Source organism: Lithobates pipiens, unplaced genomic scaffold (assembly GCF_037356315.1).
Source record: "Lithobates pipiens isolate NorthernLeopardFrog02 unplaced genomic scaffold, aLitPip1_a1.2 Scaffold_1, whole genome shotgun sequence".
Taxonomy (NCBI): Eukaryota; Metazoa; Chordata; class Amphibia; order Anura; family Ranidae; genus Lithobates; species Lithobates pipiens.
Window position 1 is genome coordinate 187,584,902 of NW_027507685.1, and position 25,731 is coordinate 187,610,632.

Genomic DNA, 25,731 nt, shown 5'->3' on the forward strand with positions numbered 1-25,731 from the left:
ATTTTTTGTGTTAAAGTCAATCTATCAAATATACTTTTTTTATATATATATTCTGAATAGAGAAAGTAATGGTTAGCTCGCCTTTTGTTTTTTTTATTTTTTTGGTTGTCTGTGAGATTTACATGACGAGAAGTAAAGGGAAATGCTACAGGAAGTTAATGGAAACCACCCCCATTGAAGTGGAAACCCTCTTAGATATTTTTAGGGCTGCATCTCAATCTGTGACCAACCAGTGTAAAAATCTATGACACTCACCCAGTGCTGTCCCCCAAGCTGGTTCTCAAGCTGTGACCAGCCAGTGTAAAAATCTATGACACTCACCCAGCGCTGCCCCCAAGCTGGTTCTTAATCTGTGACCAGCCAGTGTAAAAATCTATGACACTCACCCAGCGCTGTCCCCCAAGCTGGTTCTCAATCTGTGACCAGCCAGTGTAAAAATCTATGACACTCACCCAGCGCTGCCCCCAAGCTGGTTCTTAATCTGTGACCAGCCAGTGTAAAAATCTATGACACTCACCCAGTGCTGTCCCCCAAGATGGTTCTCAATCTATGACCAGCCAGTGTAAAAATCCCTGATACTCACAGCTTTGTCCTCCTGCTGGCCTTTAATCTGTGGCCAATACAAACCAATACAAACTAAATGAACAAGTTAATCAGAGCACATAAACAACAGTGGGATAGCAATAAAAAAAAATCAGTAGTAATAGGTCCGTAGATCACACAGCACTGGATGGTAGATCAGCTGGGATGTGTATAACTGAACACACGCAAAACCTGATAGCTCCTTGCCAAGGAAAATGGGGATAACCTCATAAAACTTCTTTTAATTCAATCTGTGACTGGCCAGTGTAAAAATCTTTGACACTTATACAGCTCTGTCCCACAACTGGCTCTCAATCTGTGACTGGTTGGTGTAACAATCTATAATATATTAACATAGCTCTGCCCTCCTGCTGGCTTTCAATCTCCAACCAGTCAGTGTAAAAATCGATGACACTGACAGAGCTCTGTCGCCTCGGCCAGTGTTAATTTTAGTCTTAGGACTAAAATGGTATTTTAGTTTTAGTCCCATTTTAGTCTTCTGCAATTGTTTTAGTTTTTGTCGTATTTAGTCGACTAAATCTCCAGTACATTTCAGTAATTGGCTGGCATGTGGGTTCCAAAGCAGTTGCACATGCTGACCCTGTGCACTCACATCCAAGAAAAAATATTGGTTGGACTATCCCGGTACAAAATAGTCAAAAATTAGAAAGATTTAAAAATATATAACGTTTAATAGAGACAAAAAAGGGGTATAATTTTCCAAAAGGATTACAAACAATGAAAAATAATATAAAGAGATCAGCTCACCCCCACTTCCTCCCCCCTTTTTCCCTTCAGTTATCCCCCTCCCCCCCTTCTTTTCTTTCAATTACCACCCCCTTGGTCCTCCCCCCTTTTTCTTCCCTTTACCCCCCCCCCCCCCCCAATCACACTTCATTGGTTATTTTCTGGCCACCCGGCCACACCAGTTTGTGTGTACAGATTGGTTGGTACACCCAAAAAAGTATAATATATATATATATATATATATATATATATATATATATCTTTTTTAAATTTTATAACTTTTTTAGAGTCTACCTAATACAACCCCCCGTGTCCGCCGCCGGGGGAATCGATGGGCCCTCTGGTCTGTGAGTTTTTACCCAGGTGGGGATGAGCTGATCTCCTTATATTATTTTTCATTGTAATCCTTTTGTACAATTATACTTATACATTTAATGACATTATAGAGCAAAAAATATATTAATGTTTGCTTTAGGAGATCATCCTCCTGATGAAGCGGTCACCCACAAAACTAGTTCAGGGATTTATGTATACTCCTCTTCGTTCGAAACTCCTCGGGGGGGAAACCGCTAGTAGTTTGTTAACTGTGGTGTATACTATGTATTATTTTAAAGTTTTGCTGTTTGTATAAAAAAAAAAACTCTATTAAACTTTATATATCTTTAAATCTTTCTAATTTTTGATTATGTACCGGGATAGTCCAACCAATATTTTTTCTTGGATGTGGGTACACAGGGTCAGCACGAGCAACTGCTTTGGCACCCACATACCAACCATTTTCTTTGCATTATGAATTCTGGATGATGGTACGGTTATACTTTGTAAACCTTTATGCATTTGAGGCGATACTCTTATTGTCGTCTTACATTTCAGTAATTGCAATGTAGTTGTAGTCATAGTCTTTTGACTAAAATGGTATTTTCGTTTTAGTCTCATTTTAGTCATCTCAATTGTTTTAGATGTATTTTAGTGGACTAAAATAGTATTAATTTAGTCAACTAAAATGTTCTAGTCGACTAAATTAACACTGCACTGCCCTTGGCTTCCTCTGGGTCTATGACCAATCAATGTAAGAATCTATGACACTTATACAGCTCTGTCCCCTAGCTGGGCCTCAATCTGTGACTGGCCAGTTTAAAAATCTATGACAATCATAAAGCTCTGAGAGCGAGTTGTGGAACAATCTGTGATTGGCCAGTGTAAAGATCCTTGACACACAGCTCTGTTTCTCGGATCTTCTCACTCTATGACCGGCCAGTGTGAAAATCCCTGACACTCACACAGCTCTCTCCTCCTACTGCAGTGAGGTCAATTTAAAAAGGTGGCAGTTGTCACTTTTGTTGTGTTTTAGGATCCCCAAACTATATAGCCCCAATAAAAGCCATCATAATTATGGACGTAGATGATATTGTTGGGGGGGTCCCAAAAATGAAACCGAAAAACTTTTCTGGATGAAGCCCAATCAAATCCCCATGTTTTACCTGGGCAGGAAGGGCTTCTTTCTAAAAACCAGCACCTATAAGAGAATTGTCAGCTTGCCTAGGAAAGCCCATAATTTCTTCTAAGTATTCCAAGCAAAATTTTAACCTCATAGGTGTCTATATATAAAATGTTTGCGAATGTCTCAAGCATTTGCACTGCCGCCACAAATAATGCTTCTAATATGTTTATTTCCTATGATCCTCCTGCCATAATGCAGTATTTCCTTAATGTGCAAAAATATTTTATTATGGCCAATAGATGGAGGTGACGATCATAGCAACTAAACATATTAGACACATTACGGCAATTATTTGGGAAGACTGTGTGAATACTTGAGGCGTTCACGTCTACCTTATGGTCCTGCCATGGCCAGTGCTCTGATCTTCCTCTCACCATCGACAAAATATAAGCAAGACTTCGAAAGGATTAAGTACAATGCATGGCTAGCGGTGGTTGATGGTCATGTGTTGTACGTGATGGTGCCAGTGAGAGGGATGGCGACATGACCGTCAGGAAAGAAAAATTAAGAGGACTGGTTTTTGCAGCCAGAACTGGAAAGCCTTAAGCTTGCATGACTCTAGATTAATGTATTTCTCTCTATTAGAGTCTCCCTAGACAAAACAAGCATTATGTCCTGGATATGCTGGTGGGGGTGGGGAGGGTGGCAGATTTCACTTATTTGGCCAGCTTAGAGTTGGGCTTTAACTGAAAAGGCCAGTCTGTCCTAGCCAACTAATTCCGGCAGTAGTTGGCTTCTACTGGAGGCCCTGACATTTGTGGGGAATCCTCCCCATTGCACCAGCCAAGAGACCTGTTTGAGGTGGAGTTTATTTCTACCAGAAGTCGGTTTGTAGTCCAGCCCTTCAGCTATTGCACCCCTGAATAAAGCTGGCCATGCATTTTGGTTGGTTTCTGAAGAGACTGCCAAACTTCGAGCTTTGAGTGGACCTCCATGATTAGATTTAAAAATTGATGGAGCCAGGCAGAAATTTGTCAGCTGAAAAGCTGCTGCACCCAATCAGATGTAGCTGCTGTTTGGGTGTTCTAATAGCTGTAGCCATCAGCTGCCAAAATACATAATTAACACAAACTTAAGAAAGTGGAAAGATAGAGCTGGATCTACAAGTTTATCCTATTGGCATTGCTATCCAAACGTATGATGTCGGTCTAGGTGATCTAGTTACGGGGTAGGTAGCTTCTTTGGTTCTTCTGTTTTGTAATTCTATACAGAATAAAACAGGAACTAAAGCACCATACCACTGCTCAATAGTCCAGATACAATCAAAAGGGTAGCTAGTGTTTTGAGAGTCTAAAAACTACCCCTTTCATCAGGGTTTGGAATAGAAGATAATGTCGGTGTTGATGCAGAAGATCTCATTATAGAGTAGGCAGCTTTAAAACCCCAGAGGATCATTGAATTGTAACGTACTACTGTATAAATAAAAACTGAAATGCCACACCACTGTTCACTAGTTCATTCCCCTTTCATCAGGGCTTGGAATAAAAGACAATGTCGGTGTTGACGATCTGGTTCTGGGGCAGGCAGTTTCCACACCCCAAAGAATTCTTGGTTTGTAATGCGCCACTGTATAAATAAGAATTGAAGTGCCACAACACTGCTCAGAAGTCCACCCCCCTTTTATCAGGTCTTGGAATAGAAAACAACGTTGGTGTACAAAATCTGTTTATTGGGCAGGCAACTTCCGCACCCAAGAGGATCCTTGGCTTGTAATATACTACTGTATAAATGAGAACTGAAGTGCCACACCACTGCTCAATAGTCCATACCACCTTCATCAGGGCTTGGAATAGAAGACAATGTTGGTGTTGTTGATCTTGTTACGGAGCAGGCAGCTTCCACATCACAGAGGATCCTTGGTTTGTAATGTGCTACTCTATAAATCAGAATTGAAGTGCCACAGCACTGCTCAATAGTCCATACCACCTTCATCAGGGCTTGGAATAGAAGACGTTAATGTACAAAATCTAATTACGGGGCAGGCAGCTTCCACACCCCAGAAGATCCTTGATTTGTAATTTACTACTGTATAAATGAGAACTAAAGTGGCACAACACTGCTCAATAGTCCATTCCTCCCTCATCAGAGCTTTTCAAGTGGAAGGGTCCTGCCATTAGCTGGTTCAGCAGGACCATTGAGCTATGATGTGGCACTCCAAATCTTATTTATACTGAATACAGAAGATGGAAGGACAGATTCCACCATCCACCTTGTTTAGTGTAGATGAGGGAATTGAGTTATCTCACATGTTAAGCTTTGAAGAACTGTAAAATCCCTTACATTGTCAATGGATATTAGGATTTGTTTGGAGGGAGTTTATTTGGTATAACATTGTGAAATAGGCTCCTCTGAATTACCCATGATCCATGTATGCAGGCTACAAAATAACAACACATCAATATGGCTTCCATTATCCATAGAAAATATTTTGTTAACAATAAGATAATGGGGAATGACACACTTACTTCATTTTTTTTTTTTTTTTTTTTGGGAGACCATATTGTAACTATACACAATCCTGGCAACAATATGGAGACATTAGCATCTGAAACAAAGGAGGACCATGTCATAAATTATTCCAGTCACTAAAGCTGGTGCCGTTGACGACTTACAACCAACTACCTTCTCCAAAAAGCATCTGTTAAAGCATTACTGAAAGCAAACGCAACTGAAAAAGGGTTAAAGAGATTTAAGTTCTGTGTCTAGAGTGCCACCTAGTGGCCTCAAGCTGCATCCTGTCCACTGGCTTCATTCCTATACACACAGTGCAGTCTCAATATTCAAGCAAAAAATCTTATTAAATGAAAAAAAAAAAAAATCCCAGTGATTGTAGAATTGACCATCTGCTGTTTTCTGAAAAGAAAAAATAGAAGGCTGTTTCACATGTAAGAAAATGTTTTCTTCGCCCAAAGCATATTTTGCTCGTGCCGTAAGTACAGTTAGGGATTACTGTCTAGTCTGTTTCTTCCCATATGTCAGATATGGGCTGCGATGCTGGCTAACAGGATGATCTGTATAACAGAACAGGGATCTACAGTGGTGATATTGGTTGTGCTTCTGCAGATGGGCACCATGCTGGTTTTCATTCTGCATTGAAAATGTAGCTGAAGAGGATCTGGCCCAGTTGTCTGTAGACCTAAATACCAGTGGGATAAAAATGAATTATGTGGACTTGGGAAGGTGCCACTGCTGCTTTTAGCAACCAATAATGTCTATATATATATGTCAGAGCTTTTATTCCCTTCGCTCCTCCATTGGCTGGGCAGAGGCCTGTGCTGGTTCTCTAGAGGAGGGGGTGGGAGAGGAGCTCCACTTGGTTTTATATGTCTGTGCTTTTGTTTATGACGTTAATAAACACGGATACAAAGTAACAAATGCTGTGCGGGAGAGCTTTTAGGGGAAAGGTTAGAGGAACGTCCTTCGTTCTTCAATGCTTAGCACACCCCTGGCCTACGCAGCTTTGTGGGCCTTAAGCTTGTGAACGAGATGAGCTTGAACAAAGGTACCAGAAATGATCCAGCTTTGTTGTTGTTGTTCTTCTTCTCTCAAGGTCATGAATTCATCTTCTGGCCCCGAAAACTGCTCTACCCTGAGGCCCCTTTTTCCCTGCTGGGCTCCCGCGGACGGCCTCGCAACTACTTGTCGCATTGGGTTTATTTGACTTCGCTGCTTTGGCCATTTCCATTGCTTCTTCCAATCCACCCTGCTTCATAGCGGTTTTACCCAGCAGTTCTCGAAAAACATTGTTCATGTTCTTTGTCACATCCTGTAAAGAATACAAAATAGCTGAGCTGTTTAAAGGGGAACGTTTATATAATTATATCAAGGGGTCTATGTATAGAAAATTTGGTGCACAGATGTCTTAAGCATTCGTACAGGTGCCATGAATGATTGCCTTATTGTTTGGAATGGATTATCTCTTATGATCGTCAGCTTGATCAAGTGGTGATAATGCGCTATTTTGTTTCGATCTAATTGTTTCAGGAAAACACTGACTTATGGCCACTGGATGGAGCTAACAATACTAGGAGACAAGCCTCAGGGGTTAGCTCAAGCATGCTGATCCTAGACCAAACCCACTTGAGTTATCCTGCCAGTAAGCGGTCACTACACTCTGCCAATCATAAGGGGGATATATACGTGCCGGTTGCAGGTCTGGGAATACCTCAGACACCTATAATTGTCAGTGTGCAGTGACAGCTTAGTGGGATAGCTCAGGTGGATTCGGACAAGAATAGAGACCTGTCTGAGCTCATTCCTGATGATCATTTGCTATGATTGTCAGCTCCATCTACTGGCGATAATGCAGTATTTTCCTGAAACACATTAATAGAAAACAAATATTATATTATGGCCACTAGATGGAGCCGATGAGAAGGGATAATCATGTTCCAAACAATATGGTGATCATCTGCTCGCTTCATTTTTTCGTGCAGCAAACTTTTGTAATACATAGACCCTCATGTTACCATATTGTACATATTATTATTATGTTTACATAGTAGGTGAGGTCAAAAAGAGACACAATCCAACCTGTGCGTGTGATTATATGTCAGTATTACATTGTATATCCCTGTGTGTTGTGGTTGTTCAGGTGCTTATCTAATAGTTTTTTGAAACTATCGATGCCCCTCCCCCAGCTGAAACCACCGCCAGTGGAAGGGAATTCCACATCCTTGCTGCTCTTACAGTAAAGAACCCTCTATGCAGTTTAAGGTTAAACCTCTTTTCTTCTAATTTTAATGAGTGGCCACAAGCCTTATTAAACTCCCTTTCACGGAAAAGTTTTATCCCCATTGTGGGGTCACCAGTATGAAATTTGTAAGTTGAAATACTATCCCTTCCCAAACGTCTCTTCTCCAGACAGAATAAGTTCAGTACTCGCAACCTTTCTTCATACTCGCAACCTTTCTTCATAACTAGTAACTAATATCCCACTAATACTCCAGGTGTATATTGTGGTTGTTCAGCTGCTTATCTAACAGTTTCTTGAAACTATCGATGCCCACCCTCTGAGACCACATAGCTTAAGGTTAAACCTCTTTTCTTCTAATTTTAATGAGTCGCCACGTGTCTTGTTAAACTCCCTTTCTGCAAAAAAGTTTTGCCCCTATTGTGGGGTTTTATCCCTATTGTCAACTTCTATTATTGTAATTAAAGGATAAATGAACACTATGGAAACATGTTTTCTAATGTCCTAATAAAATGACAATAAAGTAATAAATCAAGTGTATACATCAGCTGCTATATATCAAGAAAACATATTTTTTTATTTATTTGTATTTTTTATTTTTCTATTTATTTGCTAATTAAAAGATGGATTGCAGACATAATTTTATTCTTATAAAAAGTTACTGATCAATCTCACAGCAGAATTATGGTTTCTAAAGTGATACCAGTTACTCCCAAGCAACTTATTACAGGTCTGTGATGTATAGTATAAAAGGTAATTACGAGAAATAATCAAAGATGGGTCATTATCTATGCCGTTTTGAGATCACGAATCGACAAAAGAAATATCAAAGCAGAAGGTCAAAACGGCATCCTAAACTTGCTTGCTAAGAATATGTAAATACTTTGACATCTATAGTCGGGTCATAGGTTCACTTTAACATATTTTATTAGACATTCAGTAAAAATACCATGAACGGTGCATGAATCATGTGAAAACGAAGACATAATCTGGTGTATAAAATGTGTCATGGCAATGTTTTCACTTATTGACGTTTAGTAAATAGGATCCAGTGACTGGTATCTGGTTGGCACTGTACTTTACCTTGTCTACTTCTATGCTTTGCCGTTCACTTTGCCAAGTTTTAACTGCAGACGCCCCCTTTGGTGTGATGTCGATTGGGTTCCTCCTCTCTACAGGTGGCCTGCAAAAATAAAAGTCTTAAAGATTAAAAACTGATCCATCCAGTGAGAAATGTATATTCCAATAATAATAACAACATATATATATATATATATATATATATATATATATATATATATATATATATATATATATATATATATATATATATATATATATATATATATTTCAGTGCTAACAGTGCGCTCTCACCGCAGTAACTAAAGTATCATGGAAAGCTCCTGATGCACAGCAATCAGGAGCTTTCGATTGTGTGACCACTGTGACAGCCAATCACTGTGGTCACATGAACAGAATGCCCACTTCTACCTACCGGCATTTAGGTCCTCTTAAAGGGCCGCGATTTGGCAGCAGCATATATTATATTATTACATTAGATTACTGTATATCTGTAAATGTTTTATTACTATACACACACATTATACATAGCCGGACCTTGCCTTATTTATCATAAGGTATTTTTTAATAAAATAATGCAATAATGCTAGGGGAGAAGCACTAAAGGCCTGTACACTCGATATGAAAATCAGAAATAAACTTTCGTCTGACGAGCGATCTGACGATTTTCGGATCATTAGTATGTTACTTTAAATTGCCAATTCCAGCTGTCCCTGGTATTGTTCCAGCGGGATATTTACTTCACTGGTCCAGGTCCCCACACCATAGCCAGTTTACCACCACCTACACCTGGCACAGTTGTGCATCACCATCTGCACACCTGGCATTGGGTTCATCGGGTTCTACCACAGGGCAAAGTAAGCGCTGCATATTAGATGTCACGTTTACAGTGGTCAACTGCATAACACTGGATACCTCTTGTACATTGTGGCAGTAGTGTCACTTTTAAATTGTAATTTAACTGTAATGTCTGCCTTCATTCTGCGCAAACTGTTGGCGCTATATAAATCCTGTATAATAATAATAAATGAATGTTATATATATATACACACACACACACACACACACACACACAGTTGCAATAAAAAGTATGTGAACCCTTTGGGACCCTTTTCTGCATAAATTGGTCATAAAATGTGATCTGATCTTCATCTATGTCACAACAATAGACAATCACAGTCTGCTTAAACTAATAACACACAAAGAATTAAATGTTACCATGTTTTTATTGAACACACCATGTAAACATTCGCAGTGCAGGTGGAAAAAATATGTGAACTCCTAGACTTATGAAATCTCCAAGAGCTAATTGAACTCCAGTTGGCTAACACCTCACTCCAATCAATGAGATGAGATTGGAGGTGTTGGTTACAGCTGCCCTGCCCTATAAAAAACACACACCAGTTCTGTGTTTGCTTTTCACAAGAAACATTGCCTGATGTGAATGAGGCCTCACACAAAAGAGCTCTCAGAAGACCTACGATTAAGAATTGTTGACTTGCATAAAGCTGGAATGGGTTATAAAAATATCTCCAAATGCCTTGCTGTTCATCAGTCCACGGTAAGACAAATTGTCTGTAAATAGAGAAAGTTCAGCACTGCTGCTACTCTCCCTAAGAGTGGGCATCCTGTAAAGATGACTGCAAGAGCACAGCACAGACTGCTCAATGAGGTGAAGAAGAATCCTAGAGTGTCAGCTAAAAACGTACAAAAGTCTCTGGCATATTGCTAACGTCCCTGTTAGCAAATCTACGATACGTAAAACATTAAACAAGAATGGATTTCATGGGAGGATACCACAGAGGAAGCCACTGCTGTCCAAAAAAAAAAACATTGCTGCACGTTTACAGTTTGCACAAGAGCACCTGGATATTCCACAGCAGTACTGGCAAAATATTCTGTGGATAGATGAAACCAAAGTTAAGTTGTTTGGAAGAAAAACACAACACTATGTGTGGAGAAAAAGAGGCACAGCATGCCAACATCAAATCCTCATTCCAACTGTGAATGCATGGTGCTTGGGGCATCATGATTTGGGGCTGCTTTGCTGCGTCAGGGCCTGGATGGATTGCTATCATCGAAGGAAAAATTAATTCCCAAGTTTATCAAGACATTTTGCAGGAGAACTTAAGGCCATCTGTCTACCAGCTGAAGCGCAACAGAAGTTGGATGTTGCAAGAGGACAACGACCCAAAGCATAGAAGTAAATCAACAACAGAATGGCTCAAACAGAAGAAAATACGCCTTCTGGAGTGCACCAGTCAGAGTCTTGACCTCAACCCGATTGAGATGCTGTCACGTACCTGGTGGTGAGAGCCCGGAGTGCAGGGAGCGGCCTCTCGTAAGCCTCTGGCTCGAGACCCCCTGGGAGTGAGAACAGGGGTTCTGGAGGGCAGAGGGCACAAGTGCCAAGTCCGTGTAGGAGGGCCTGGTCCAGGAACTGGCGTCAGACAGTAGTGGAAGAAGACAGGTGACTTCTGGAACGGCTGGGGGTCAGCAGCTGGCAGCGAGCAGGTGGGCACACCGGGAGAGCTGACAGGCAGGCGGTAGGCAGCGGTGGTCACAGAACACGGACTGGAACAGCAGGCAGAAGCTGGGTAAACACAAGCCGGGTCGTCAACGGGCTGGCAGCAGAGGTACCGAAGGAGCAGGCAGAAGAATAGTCAGGAGGTCCGAAGGTCAGGGCTGGCAGCAGGCAGGATAATCAGGAACAAGCCGAGGTGGATCAGAGACAGGAACAATCAGGTAATCGGAGGCAACTCTCAGGAACGCTGTAGACAGGACAGCAACGGGCCACTAGAATGAATCACTTAAGAAGCCTTCTGGGCGCCAAGGGCGGTCGCACGGCACGTCCGTTCGCGCCCACGTCAACCGTGCAACCGACCGTGACCCCGCGCACCCGCGTGCGCACGTTTGCAACCCTGCGCACCCGCGTGCGCCCGATCGTGCCTGCTCGCACCCGCGTGCGTCCGTTCGCGTTAACGCGCGCCCGGGAAGACCTATCAGCGCTCAACGGACCAACATTGTGGGTAAGTCTTCCACGGGCTGCTGGGACTCGGGACCGACCATGACATTGCCCCCCCCCAAGGGGCAGCCTCCGGATGCCCAATTGGGCCATTTTACCAGGATGGGCCCTTCTGAAGGCGAGAATCAATCTTCTGGCATGAAGGTTGGATTCAGGTTCCCAAGAATTCTCTTCGGGTCCGTACCCTTTCCACTTTACCAGAAATTGGACTTGATTCCGTCTACGCCTGCAGTCCAAGATAGACTCCACCTCGTACTCGATTTCACCGTCGACTACCACAGGTTCAGGTGGGACAATTCTCCGACTGACGAAGGGGTCCGGGACGGCTGGCTTGAGTAACGCCACATGGAATACGGGGTGAATCCGGAATGACTCAGGCAATTTTAGTTCAAAAGCTACATCGTTAATCTTTTTTACAATAGGGAAGGGACCCACGAACCTTGGCCCCAACTTCTTAGTAGGGCAGGCCATCTTCAAGTTCAATGTGGAGAGCCACACCTGGTCCCCAACCTTAAGTTCAAGTTCCCCCCTTCTCTTCCTGTCGAAAATTTCCTTATTACGTCTTTGGGTCTTTGCCATGGTCTCCTGCAAAAGCTTGTTATTGGCACTAAAGAAGTCGATATTCTCCTGGACTGCTGGTACCGGGCTTTCAGGCAGGTCTTGGGACAAGAATGAGGGATGGAAGCCGTAGTTGGCGAAGAATGGAGACTGACTAGTGGCAGAGTGGATGGAGTTGTTATAGGCGAACTCCGCTAACGGGAGCAAGGAAGTCCAGTTGTCCTGGGAAAAGGACGAGAAACAGCGTAAGTATTGCTCCAGCGTCTGGTTCGTCCGTTCTGTTTGCCCATTGGTCTGTGGATGGTAGGCCGACGAAAGACAGAGATCAATCTTCAAAGCCCTGCAGAGCGCTCTCCAAAACTTGGACGTGAACTGCACGCCCCGATCTGAGATAATGTTTGCGGGGACACCGTGCAGCCTCACGATCTCTTTAATAAAAACCTCAGCGGTCTCTGCAGCGGACGGGGTGCCCTTCATCGGCAGGAAGTGGGCCATCTTGGTTAGCCTATCCACCACCACGAAGATTGTGGAGTGGCCTTCTGATGGGGGAAGCTCTACGATGAAATCCATCGAAATCATTCGCCAAGGCCTCTCTGGAACAGGTAATGGTTTCATCAGACCCCAGGCCCTGGACTTGCTGCTTTTATTACGGATGCAAATGGCACAAGCCTCCACATACCTCTTGCAGTCGGATCTCAGCTGGGGCCACCAAAAGGTGCGCTGGACCAACTCGGTGGTCTTGAGGGCACCGAAATGGCCGGCCAACGGGTGGTCATGACATGCACTGAGGACTGGCACCCGAGCCTCCTGGGGGACAAAAATTTTGTCTTCATGCCAGAGAAGTTCATCTTGGGTCAAGAGTGTGACATTAGGTGGAGGAGTAGCACCAACGGAAACTTGCTTGATCAGGGACAACAAATCGGCCTGAAGAAGAAGAAAGTTCCCTGAGGTCAGGATGGTATCCGGATGTGGAGAGGTCTCTGGTTCATTGTACATTCGGGACAGGGCGTCCGGTTTGGTGTTCTTGGAACCCGGGCGATAAGTTATGTGGAACAGAAACCTGGAAAAGAAAAGAGCCCATCTGGCCTGGCGTGGTTTCAACCTCTTGGCGGACTTCAAGTATTCCAGGTTTCTGTGATCCGTGTAGATGAGGATTGGATGTGTAGCTCCCTCCAGTAGGTAACGCCATTCCTCGAGGGCCGCTTTAATGGCCAATAGCTCTCGATCTCCGACATCATAATTTGCCTCAGCTTCAGTTAGCTTGCGGGAGAAGAATGCTACTGGGTGCAAGCGGGCCCTAGGCCCATGTCTCTGGGAGAGAATCGCCCCAACCGCGATCTCAGAGGCATCAACCTCTAAGATATAGGGCCGGGTTGGATCAGGGTGTTTGAGGATGGAAGCCGACACAAATAAGTCCTTCAGGGTAGAGAAGGCTTCCTGAGCCTCTGGAGACCATTGAAATTTCAGGCTCTGCCTGGTCAGTCTGGTGATGGGGGCTATAATAGTAGAAAACCCCTTAATAAATTTCCTATAGAAATTTGCGAATCCCACGAAACGCTGGACCCCTTTTCTGTCGGTGGGAGCAGGCCAATCTCGGATAGCGGAGACCTTCTGAGGGTCCATCTCGATACCATCTACAGAAATTATCAGCCCCAGGAATTGAATACTAGATTGTTCAAATGTACATTTCTCCGGCTTGGCGTATAACCCATGCAAACGAAGTCGGGATAGTACCTTCCTGACATGCTCCCGGTGTTCTGCCAGAGAAGAGGAAAAGATCAGGATGTCGTCCAAGTAGGTAATGACGAACAGGTCTAGATAGTCCCTAAAAATATCATTGATAAAGTGCTGGAACGTGGCGGGAGCGTTACATAAGCCGAAGGGCATGACGAGGTACTCGAAGTGCCCGAAGCGAGTACGAAAAGCAGTCTTCCACTCGTCGCCATCACGGATGCGAACCAGATTGTAAGCCCCTCTGAGATCTAATTTTGAAAATACTGCCGCTGACCCCAGTCTCTGAAACAGCTCCGGCACAAGTGGTAGGGGATAACGGTTCTTGATCGTTATTTTATTAAGGGCCCGGTAGTCCACACAGGGGCGCAGGGTCTGGTCCTTTTTTTCTACGAAAAAGATCCCTGCTCCCGCCGGTGAAGTGGAGGGACGAATAAATCCCTTCCTGAGATTATCGTCCAGATAGGACTTCAAGGTCACCAACTCAGTCTCTGATAGCGGAAAGATCCTCCCAAAGGGAATTTCTGCCCCAGGAAGTAATTCAATGGGACAGTCGTATGGCCTGTGAGGGGGTAAGGTCTCTGCACCCTTCTTGCTAAACACATCTAGATAATCATGGTAGGCAGCAGGTACAACTTGGCGGGTTTCTTCGTCAACTTCCAGACAGAGCAAAGAAGAGGAAGAGGCCTGGTCGGTTCCCGACAGACAGTGTTGGAGGCAGTAAGGTGATGGAAATCTCAGCTCCCCGGTGGTCCAGTCAACAAGGGGGTTATGTGCCCTCAGCCAGGGCATGCCGAGAATGATAGGGAAGAGAGGAGAAGTGATAATGTCCAGACAGAGTAATTCTTGATGGGTTCCGGCAATAGTGGTTAACAGGGGCTGAGTCTGCTGGGTAACAGGTCCGGACTTGAGGGTGGAACCATCGGCCAGATGTATAGAAAGTCCCCTTGCCCTAGGCCGAAGTGGGATGTTATGTTTAGAGGCAAAGGTTAAGTCCATAAAGCCACTGCAAGCACCCGAGTCAATAATGGCGTTGGTCTGGACGTTCCCTCCTGGTAGCTGCAAGGAAATGGACACAGTCAAATGGGAGGCAGCACTAGGACAGTCTAATGTAAGGGCAGGAGAAACGAAGAGGGACTTACGGAGCTTAGCAGGGCAATTGCGCACGAAGTGTCCAGACCCACCACAGTAAAGGCAGAGATTTCCTTCCCGGCGGCGCTGGCGTTCTTCAGGCGTTAAGGAAGGCCGGAGTAAGCCCAGCTGCATGGGCTCCGGGAGGTCTTGACTGGTCGTGGTGACAGCAGGAGGGGTGAAATGAGGAGAGCTGGGGACTCGAGGAAGCATCCATACCGGACGAGAAGTGGTTGAAGACCGCTCCAGGCGGCGTTCTCTCAGCCGTCTGTCAATCTGGATTGCCAGCTCCACTAAGGCTTCTAGAGTCTCTGGAATGCCCACTCGGGCGAGCTCATCCTTCAACGGTTCCGATAGGCCCATCCGGAATTGATAACGTAATGCTGCGTTATTCCAGTCCGTGTCAGAGCTCCAGCGTCGGAACTCTGACACGTAGTCCTCTACCGGCCGGCGACCTTGCTGCAGCGAATGCAGGGCAGCTTCAGCGGTGGCGGTTAGCTGTGGGTCTTCGTATAACCGCGACATGGCCTGGAAGAAAATGTCCAAGGTTTCAAGGGAGTGATCCTTCTTTTCAAGTAGACGGTGGGCCCAAGACTGAGGTTCACCGGTTAGCAAGGAGATCACATAGCCCACCTTGGTGGCCTCGAGGGAGAAGGTCCTCGGCTGTAGAGCAAAGAACAGTTCGCATGAATTCCGAAAAGACCGGAATTTCCCTCGATCTCCGGAGAATCTCTCGGGTGTAGGCACCCTGGGTTCGGGTGGCAACATAACTACGGCAGGAGGAGCAGAAGATCCGGAAGAAGCAGGAGAGGAGGCGGACAGGGCCTGGACCCGTTCCTCCAGTTGACTGTAGCCCTCCTGTAAACTCTTCACTGCTTGAGTGAGGCCTGCGAGGTGGTGGCAAAGTTCGTCCATTGGAGACGCTCCCTGCGTGGGCTCGGACATGGCTGTCCTGTACTGTCACGTACCTGGTGGTGAGAGCCCGGAGTGCAGGGAGCGGCCTCTCGTAAGCCTCTGGCTCGAGACCCCCTGGGAGTGAGAACAGGGGTTCTGGAGGGCAGAGGGCACAAGTGCCAAGTCCGTGTAGGAGGGCCTGGTCCAGGAACTGGCGTCAGACAGTAGTGGAAGAAGACAGGTGACTTCTGGAACGGCTGGGGGTCAGCAGCTGGCAGCGAGCAGGTGGGCACACCGGGAGAGCTGACAGGCAGGCGGTAGGCAGCGGTGGTCACAGAACACGGACTGGAACAGCAGGCAGAAGCTGGGTAAACACAAGCCGGGTCGTCAACGGGCTGGCAGCAGAGGTACCGAAGGAGCAGGCAGAAGAATAGTCAGGAGGTCCGAAGGTCAGGGCTGGCAGCAGGCAGGATAATCAGGAACAAGCCGAGGTGGATCAGAGACAGGAACAATCAGGTAATCGGAGGCAACTCTCAGGTACGCTGTAGACAGGACAGCAACGGGCCACTAGAATGAATCACTTAAGAAGCCTTCTGGGCGCCAAGGGCGGTCGCACGGCACGTCCGTTCGCGCCCACGTCAACCGTGCAACCGACCGTGACCCCGCGCACCCGCGTGCGCACGTTTGCAACCCTGCGCACCCGCGTGCGCCCGATCGTGCCTGCTCGCACCCGCGTGCGTCCGTTCGCGTTAACGCGCGCCCGGGAAGACCTATCAGCGCTCAACGGACCAACATTGTGGGTAAGTCTTCCACGGGCTGCTGGGACTCGGGACCGACCATGACAGATGCTGTGGCATGACATCAAGAAAGCGATTCACACCAGACATCCCAAGAATATTGCTGAACTCAAACAGTTCTATAAAGAGGAATGGTCAAGAATTACTCCTGACCATTGTACACGTCTGATCTGTAACTACAGGAAACATTTTGTTGAAGTTATTGCTGCCAAAGGTGGTTCAACCAGTTATTAAATCCAAGGGTTCACATACATTTTCCACCTGCACTGTGAATGTTTACATGGTGTGTTCAATGAAAACATGGTAACATTTAATTATTTGCGCGTTATTCGTTTAAGCAGATTGTGATGGTCTATTGTGACTTAACTGAACATCAGATCACATTTTATGACCAATTTGTGCAGAAATCCAAATCATTCCAAAAGGGTTCACATACTTTTTTATTGCAACTGTGTATATATAAGTATGGTCCTACTGACCCCTGTCTCCTGCCCTACTGACCCCTTGTCTTCCGTCCTGCTGATCCCTGTACCCTTCCCTACTGACCCTGTTTTCTATCCTGGTGACCCCTGTACCCTTCCCTACTGACCCCAAATCTTTGTACCCGGCGCTACTGAACCCTTGTCTTCCGTCCTGGTGACCCCTGTACCCATCCCTACTGACCCTGTCTTCCGTCCTGTTGACCCCTTGTACCCGGCCCTATTGACCCCTGTACCCAGCCCTAATGACCCTTGGCTTCAATCCTGCTTACCCCTGTACCCTGCCCTCCCTGTCTTCCTGCTGAATCCTTTACACTGCCCTACGGACTCCCTATCCTCTGTTCTGTGGATCCCTTTCCTCTGCCCTTGTGACCTCTTTTCTCTGGCCTGCTGATCCCCATACACTGCACTACAGACCCTTCTCCTCTGCCATGCCGATTCCTGTCCTCCACTCAGTTGATCCCTGTCTTATGCCCTGAGAACCCCAGCTCTTGACCCTTGTCTGGGTTTTGTTTAACCACACTTCCTAAAGTTGTATTCTGTCGTACGAGAATTTTTGTATGGCGAGTAACCTCTTCACTTTGGACACGAGACTAGCATGCAACAAAAAATGTATGAACAGTCATCTGAAAATCTGTGTGTACGAGGCTTTAGGGTAAACTGCAGTAAGGTTTTACTTTAAAAAAAAAAAAAAAAAAAAAAAAAAAAAAAAAACTGTGAAAAAAATAAAAGACAGTTTTCTTTCCTCGGTGACTCAACTATGGGCTGTGCCGGCTTAGGGCTTCATAGCCGGGTGCCTACTGTGCATGCAGGAGCAGTGCTGTGCATCGTGAATTGGACCTGTCATGTGTCCCAAAAGACTGCAGGGAGGGAGGAGAACTTCACTTCCAATCACCTAGGTGGTGGGACTGGAAGTGGGAGCAGGTACCTGTCAAAATTGGCTACCTGCTCCCCCCTCCACGCTCCTCAAAAGTACCAATTTAAGAGGAGCGGGGGACGTGTCCTTAAGCTAGACTAAGGCTTATATTAGTTCGTCACTTTTTTAAAGTCTGCTTAAAAGTACATGTCTATCTAAGGCTACCCTACTGGGTGACATCAGTGCAACTTTACTGTAGAACATAGTGTTGTCACCCTGTTACAGGAAGTAGAAAATTAATGGATCTACTGGCAAAATCAACTGATCATAAAATCTATGTTGCCTGACTCATATCTAATGCCGCGTACACACGAGCGGACTTTTGAACATCCAAAGTCCGACGGAATGATTCTGTCAGACTATTCGATCGTGTGTGGGCTGCAACGGACTTTTGATTCGCCAAAGTCTGACGGACTTTAGAATATGGAACATGCTTCAAATTTTTCAGACGGAACTCCGCCGGACCCGGTCCCTCCGAAAAATTTGCTCGTGTGTATGCTATTCCGACGGACTAAAACCGATGCTAGGGCAGCTATTGGCTACTGGCTATGAACTTCTTTATTCGAGTCCAGTCGTACGTCATCACGTTCGAATCCGTCTGAGTTTAGTGTGATTGTGTGTGGCCAAGTCCGCTCAGTCGAAAAGTCCGTCAGAACTCTGTCGGAACTCCGGCAGAACTCCTTCGGAAGTCTGTCGGACATAAGTTCTCTCGTGTGTACGGGGCTTTAGAGTCCTTTCTGGTTATTCTCCTTCCCATAAGCGTGACTAGGGGATGTGCCTGGGCACACCCTAATGCACACCCACAGTGCGAGCTGGCAGGGAGATTGGAAAGATCTCTCACTAGTCTCTGGCATAAGTGTGTGTATGTGTGTGTGTATATATATATATATATATATATATATATATATATATATATATATATATATATATATATATATATATATATATATATATATATATATATATATACACACACACACACACACACACACACACACGCATTTGTGTGTTTGAGCTTTGGGATGCACACCCTAATGCAATAGGCTGCACATGTGTAGTTGTTGGGACCTGCTGTCAGGGTGACAGCCAAGGTAGGTCCCAAACTGTGGAGCAATACTGCTATTAGCACTAATCGTTTTAATAAGAGTTAAAGGGTTTGTAAACCCTCAATTTTTTTTTAAAATAAACATGGCTATACTCCCCTACCCTGTGCAATGGATTTGCACAGAGCAGCTCCAATCCTCTTCTTCTAGGGTTCCCCACCGTATGTGAAGAGAAAAATTGCTTCCACATAGTGTAGGTCAAAAAAATTTGGTAATTTATTTCTAAAAATTGGCATACAGCAATAGAAATACAGCATACAGCAATATTTGGTCGAAACGAGTCAGTCCTGGCTTATCGCTCTCCACATTGCCCTGTACTTTTATTTGTGATAATTTTTTATTGCTGTATGATGTTTTTTTTAGAAATAAATGACCTAATTTTTTGACCTACACTATGTGGAAGCAATTTTTTTCTTCACATACCATCTGGATGAGAGTGGCTCTGCTGTCCATTTGATCTTTACCATCAAGATCCAGCTTCGGTGCTCTTTTGATTGGAGGTCCGCTACATCCCTGGATTCCATTCCTGAGGTCCTGGACCCTTTGGCGTTCCGCACATTTGCCGATTGCAGCATGCTGCCTGTATGACTCCATGTTGTTGACATTTGAGTCCACCTGTTCCAGTAAGAGCATACAAATCTCTCTCCTTTGTTGATGATGCACCATCTTTGATGTTTCCTACACCAGAAAGTGTTTGGTTCATTCCCCCTTTGATTCTCTATCATCTGGTGTGGGACGTTCAGGCTCTTTCATATATTATTTCCCATGTTGGACAGTACCATACATTTTTTCACTTTTTGATTCACTATTCTTTAGTGGTTGGAGGTCTTGGTTTTTCCAACAAATTTTTTTTTCACAGGTTGGACTTTGTATAGTTCTTCTTCACATGCCACATAACATATTTGATTTTTTATATGATTAATTATTTTCAATTCACTTATATTATTATATTTGTGTTTACTTGTTAGCGCTACATCATTTATTACATGTGCCTGCACTACATGGGTTAACTACTTGTTTTTGTCTAGGTTATGGCAAAACAGAGCTATACTTACCTAATCCTCCCTGCAAAAGACTGGTCCCTGTGGCTCCTGCTCCTCGCTGTCTCACGGTCTTGTGAAGTGGACTGTTCTGGACGTTATCGCGCCCATAGACCTGCTCTGGAGTAAACAGTCCACTGCTGGGTCGTGGAGAAGCACCGTTTACTGGTGGATCAGAGGATGAGGTGAGTACTCCTCTCCCCTGGACAAAAGGAGCAGTTAATCCTCTGTGTACCTACTCATTTTAATCCACTCCAGTCACGTGATCTCACAGCTATGTGAGTGGCTGCTGCAGGGGAGAGGCTGGGCCATGGGAGCCTATGGCTCCAGGAATTGTAAACCATTGAAGAGCGTTTCCTTACACAAAGCTGCAGGATCACGTGAGTGCAGCAGATTGAGAATAGGTACTTAAATACTTTTTATACAGGTTAGGCAGAATAAGCAGCAGGAGGGGGTGGAAACATTTTCAAAAATAGTTATAATTAGGCTTTTCTTCCACTTTAATCTCCGATTAAGAATTTAACTCCTTAACCACTTTCAGTTAATGACCCAGAACATAAGTGAATGACAACCAGAACCATTTCCAACATCTGTCATTTATGGTTCCTCTATGGAGCCACTGTCTTCTAAAACTGCAACAGCCTGAAAACTATGGGAGGTAGAGACTTTCTCAACCGGGGTTCCTTGGAATCCTAAGGTTCCTCTAGTGGTTGCTAGGGGGTTCCTTGAGCAATGAGACATTTCTGCACCCCAGAAAAGCTCCCTCTGCCATCTTTTATCCTTTTAGCTATCTGTAAAGGGGGGGGGGGGGGGGGGATTCTTCTCAATGACTGAAAGTGTAAGAAGCATTCTTCCCTGACCATCACACTAATGTACCATGAATTGTAGATAAAGTAATTTTTAGCAGGAGTTGCCTGGATCTGGAAATTTATTTCAAGGATTACTCTGTGTTGAAATGATTGAGAAAGGCTAAGGGGGGCTCCAAATAATATGGGAAGGATTCTTACTTTAAAAACTCCACTTCATCGGTTTTGTAATTGTAAACCTGTCTAACATTATTTACCTATGTTCCTATCCCATCAATATGCCCATATTTACCTTTCAATATGACCTAGAAGCCTTGGTCCAGGGTGAGCCATTGGGAAAGGAAGTCGGGGTGCATCCATGAACGGAGAGTTAAGCTTCCTGATGGGACTCCCCTCACTGCGTTTTCTAGGAGAGCAGGCGCTGTCAGAGTTTACACGAATCCTGAAAAGTTGGGAATAAATAGTTCAATATCTCATTGTTATTACAGCTGAATTTGTTAAGTGTGCACACTGAACACCAGGCTCAATAAAAAAGTGAACATGCAAAAAAGTGGCCAGCATGTAGACATGGTCCTCCTCTGAGAAAAGACCCTGGCCGTGATCTTTCGGGGTGCAAGATTCCTGACCGGGACACATGGTCCACCCGGCCGAAACCAGGCAGACCCCATTCCTCAAGGGACCTGTTTAAGCAAACTTTTGGAAATTTTGGTGACATGCATTCACAGCTTCACCTATGGCCAATACAACGGTAGTTTTTGGATTTTTCAATTCATTTTTACAGCATATGTATTGCATTAGTAATACAAGTTGGAAGAGAACTGTGCATAAACACAATGACCACATCTTCCAACAGTCACAATCATGGAAATAAAAAAGGAATAAGTCTGCAAAAGCTGGCCATACTCATTACATGCTGGTGAACAACACTAAGGCCGCGTACACACGGGCGGACTGTTCGCCCAACCTTGTCCGCTGAACAGTGTTTGGGCGGACAGTCCGCTCGTGTGTGGGCTTTCAGCGGACAGTTTCAGCGGACAGTTGGACGGACAAAGTCTTACGGAAATTCCGAAAAACTGTCTGCTGAAACTGTGTTTGAGCGAACAGTCCGCCCGTGTGTAGGCCTGTCCGCTGTACTTTCGAAATGAGCGGACTGTTCCCGCTCGGAAAGTCCGCCCATTTCGAGCGCGTGTACAGGTAGGCGGGGCCCGCGAAGGAGACGTCGCGGGCTCCGCCGCCTGGAATGGGCTTAAAGGGGAACCCCAACGCCAAAAAAAATCGGCGTGGGGGTTCCCCCAAAGTACACACCAGACCCTTGTCCGAGCACGCTACCCGGCCGGCCAGGAAAGGGGGGCGAGCGAGCGCGCCCCACCCTCCTGAGCCGTACCAGGCCGCGTGCCCTCAACATGGGGGGGTGCCTTGGGGAAGGGGGGGCCGCGCGGCCCCCCCACCCCAAAGCACCTTGTCCCCATGTTGATGAGGACAAGGGCCTCTTCCCGACAACCCTGGCCGTTGGTTGTCGGGGTCTGCGGGCGGGGGGCTTATCGGAATCCGGGAGCCCCCTTTAAGAAGGGGGCCCCCGGATACCGGCCCCCCACCCTATGTGAATGAGTATGGGGTACAATGTACCCCTACCCATTCACCTGTGAAATAAAGTACAAAAAAAAACACAACACAGGGGAAAAAATATTTTATTGCACAGCTCCGGGGGTCTTCCGTCTTCAGGGGTCTTCTCGCCGGACTCCTCCGCTATGTGTGTGTAGCTCTTTTACTAGCGGAGGAGTCCGGCTTTCTTCCTCCCCGCCGCCGGCCTCTTCTCCCGACTTCGGGGGTCTTGTCCCCCTCTTCGGTTCTTCTGCCGGGCCACCGCGCCTTCTTGTAGCTCTTTTACAGGCGGTGGCCCGGTCTTCTGTCGCCGCTGCCTTCCGTTCTTCTGTCGCCGCCTTCGGTTCTTCTGCCGGGCCACCGCGCCTTCTTGTAGCTCTTTTACAGGCGGTGGTCCGGTCTTCTGTCGCCGCTGTCGCTGTCGCCGCCTTCCGTTCTTGTTCTTCTTCTTGTTCTTCTTCTTCTTCTCCAGGCGATGTTGACACGTCGCTCCCTCCGGCCGGAATGCCAGAGCCGCGCTGTGCGGTCACTTATATAGTGACAATGGGGCGGGGTCACATGGTATATGTCACATGGGTTGGTCACATGGGTTGATGTCACATGGGGACTATGACATCGTAAGGGGGCGGGGTCACCATGTGACCAACCCATGTGACATATACCATGTGACACCGCCCCATTGTCACTATATAAGTGGCAGCGGAGCGTGTCCCTGGCATTCCGGCCGGAGGGAGCGACGTGTCAACATCGCCTGGAGAAGAAGAAGAAGAACAAGAAGAAGAACAAGAACGGAAGGCGGCGACAGCGGCGACAGAAGACCGGGCCACCGCCTGTAAAAGAGCTACAAGAAGGCGCGGTGGCCCGGCAGAAGAACCGAAGAGGGGGACAAGACCCCCGAAGTCGGGAGAAGAGGCCGGCGGCGGGGAGGAAGAAAGCCGGACTCCTCCGCTAGTAAAAGAGCTACACACACATAGCGGAGGAGTCCGGCGAGAAGACCCCCGAAGACGGAAGACCCCCGGAGCTGTGCAATAAAATATTTTTTCCCCTGTGTTGTGTTTTTTTTTGTACTTTATTTCACAGGTGAATGGGTAGGGGTACATTGTACCCCATACTCATTCACATAGGGTGGGGGGCCGGTATCCGGGGGGCCCCCTTCTTAAAGGGGGCTCCCGGATTCCGATAAGTCCCCCGCCCGCAGACCCCGACAACCAACGGCCAGGGTTGTCGGGAAGAGGCCCTTGTCCTCATCAACATGGGGACAAGGTGCTTTGGGGTGGGGGGGCCGCGCGGCCCCCCCTTCCCCAAGGCACCCCCCCATGTTGAGGGCACGCGGCCTGGTACGGCTCAGGAGGGGGGTGCGCTCGCTCGCCCCCCTTTCCTGGCTGGCCGGGTAGCGTGCTCGGACAAGGGTCTGGTGTGGACTTTGGGGGAACCCCCACGCCGATTTTTTTCGGCGTTGGGGTTCCCCTTTAAGCCCATTCCAGGCGGCGGAGCCCGCAACGTCTCCTTCGCGGGCCCCGCCTACCTGTACACGCGCTCGAAATGGGCGGATTTGCCTCCGCCTTACGTGGGCGAGTCCGTTCATTTCAAAAGTTGAGCGGACTGTTTGGCAAACAGTTCGTTGAAACAGTCCGCTCGTGTGTGGGCAAGTCCGCTCATGCAAATTTTGAGCGGACTGTTTGCCGAAACTGTTTGACGAACAAGGTTGGGCAAACAGTCCGCGCGTGTGTACGCGGCCTTAGGTAGTGTGAGCCACATGTGATTGGATATGAAATGAATGGACATTTTCCATAGGCCCTTGCATTACATATAGTAGTTGTTGGCAAATGTGGCAGTGAATGTACAGAAGCTGAACACTGACTTTATAGCATGTGTGGTCACTAGGGATGAACCGAACACCGCCAGGTTCGGTTTGCACCAGAACTTTCGAATGGACCGAAACTTTAGAACCCCATTGAAGTCTATGGGACTCGAACGCTTGAAATAAAAAGTGCTAATTTTAATGGCTAATATGCAAGATATTGTCCTAAAAAGGGTTTGGGGACCTGGCTCCTGCCCCAGGGGACATGGGTCAATGCCAAAATTGTTTTTAAAAACTGAAATTTTTTTGGGAGCACTGATTTTAATGACGATTAAAGTGAAAATAAAAATAGTGAAATATTCCTTTAAATATCGTGCCAGGGAGGTGTCTATAGTATGTCTGTGAAGTGGCACGTATTTCCCATGTTTAGAACAGTCCCTGCACAAAATTACTTTTAACAGAAAAAAAAGCAATTTAAAACTGCTTGCGGTTTTAATGTAATATCTGGTTCCGGCAATATGGATGAAAATCATTGAGAAAAATGGCATGGGTAGCCCCCCTGCCCATTACCAGCCCCTTTTGGGTCTTGTACGGATATTAAGGGGAACCCTGTATCCAAATAAAAAAAAAGAAAGGCGTGGGGCCCCCAGGCCCTATATACTCAGAACAGCAGTATACAGGCGGTGCAACAAGACAGGGACTGTGTAGGTTTCTTGTGTTAAGTAGAATCTGTTTGTAATTTTGAACTGGTACATTTTTAAAGTGTAGCTCCATAGCTTTTAGGAAAACATAGGGAAGGGTTATCATCCCTGTATAATTTTTTTTGCCGTCCGTCTTTTTTCATCTCACTTCCTGTTGTCTCCTTCCATTTGCAAGTAGGAGATGTTTGTAAGTTGGATGTTTGAAAGTAGGGGCCTGCCCTTTATGCTCTGCAGAAACAAGGTGTTGGTGTTGCCACAACACTGTAAGCCCTCAAAGTGACTCTTGGTGGGCACTGGAGCGTCCTGCTGTGAACGATTATATCAAGAATTGTAATTACATGCCATTGTTGAACAGTGGTAGAACAATTGGGCCTTATAGTGTTGTGGCACCAGCACCACCACCACCACCAAAGTCCTCACAGTTACTCTCGGTGGGCACAGGAACGGGCCCTGCTGTGAAATATTATATCAAGAATTATAATTACATGCCCTTGTTAAACAGGGGCTGAAAAATTGGGCCTTAGGCACTGCTTGCTGGTGCCAC

At 46.1% G+C, this 25,731-nt stretch overlaps 1 protein-coding gene across 4 annotated transcripts in view; it reads right to left on the reverse strand.

Moving 5' to 3' along the window:
- Window positions 1-1,969: 1,969 nt before the first annotated feature.
- The window catches only part of ARHGAP4 (Rho GTPase activating protein 4), a 278,640-nt gene continuing 254,878 nt past the window's right edge, over window positions 1,970-25,731 (reverse strand). For all 4 annotated transcript variants that reach the window (XM_077479015.1, XM_077479014.1, XM_077479012.1 and 1 more), the window contains 3 exons: window positions 21,376-21,525; window positions 8,607-8,706; window positions 1,970-6,596 (listed from right to left, as the gene is read on the reverse strand). In XM_077479015.1, the coding sequence (XP_077335141.1) occupies window positions 6,390-6,596; window positions 8,607-8,706; window positions 21,376-21,525 (457 nt within the window). In that variant the 3' untranslated portion in view covers window positions 1,970-6,389. The remainder of the gene's footprint in view (window positions 6,597-8,606; window positions 8,707-21,375; window positions 21,526-25,731) is intronic.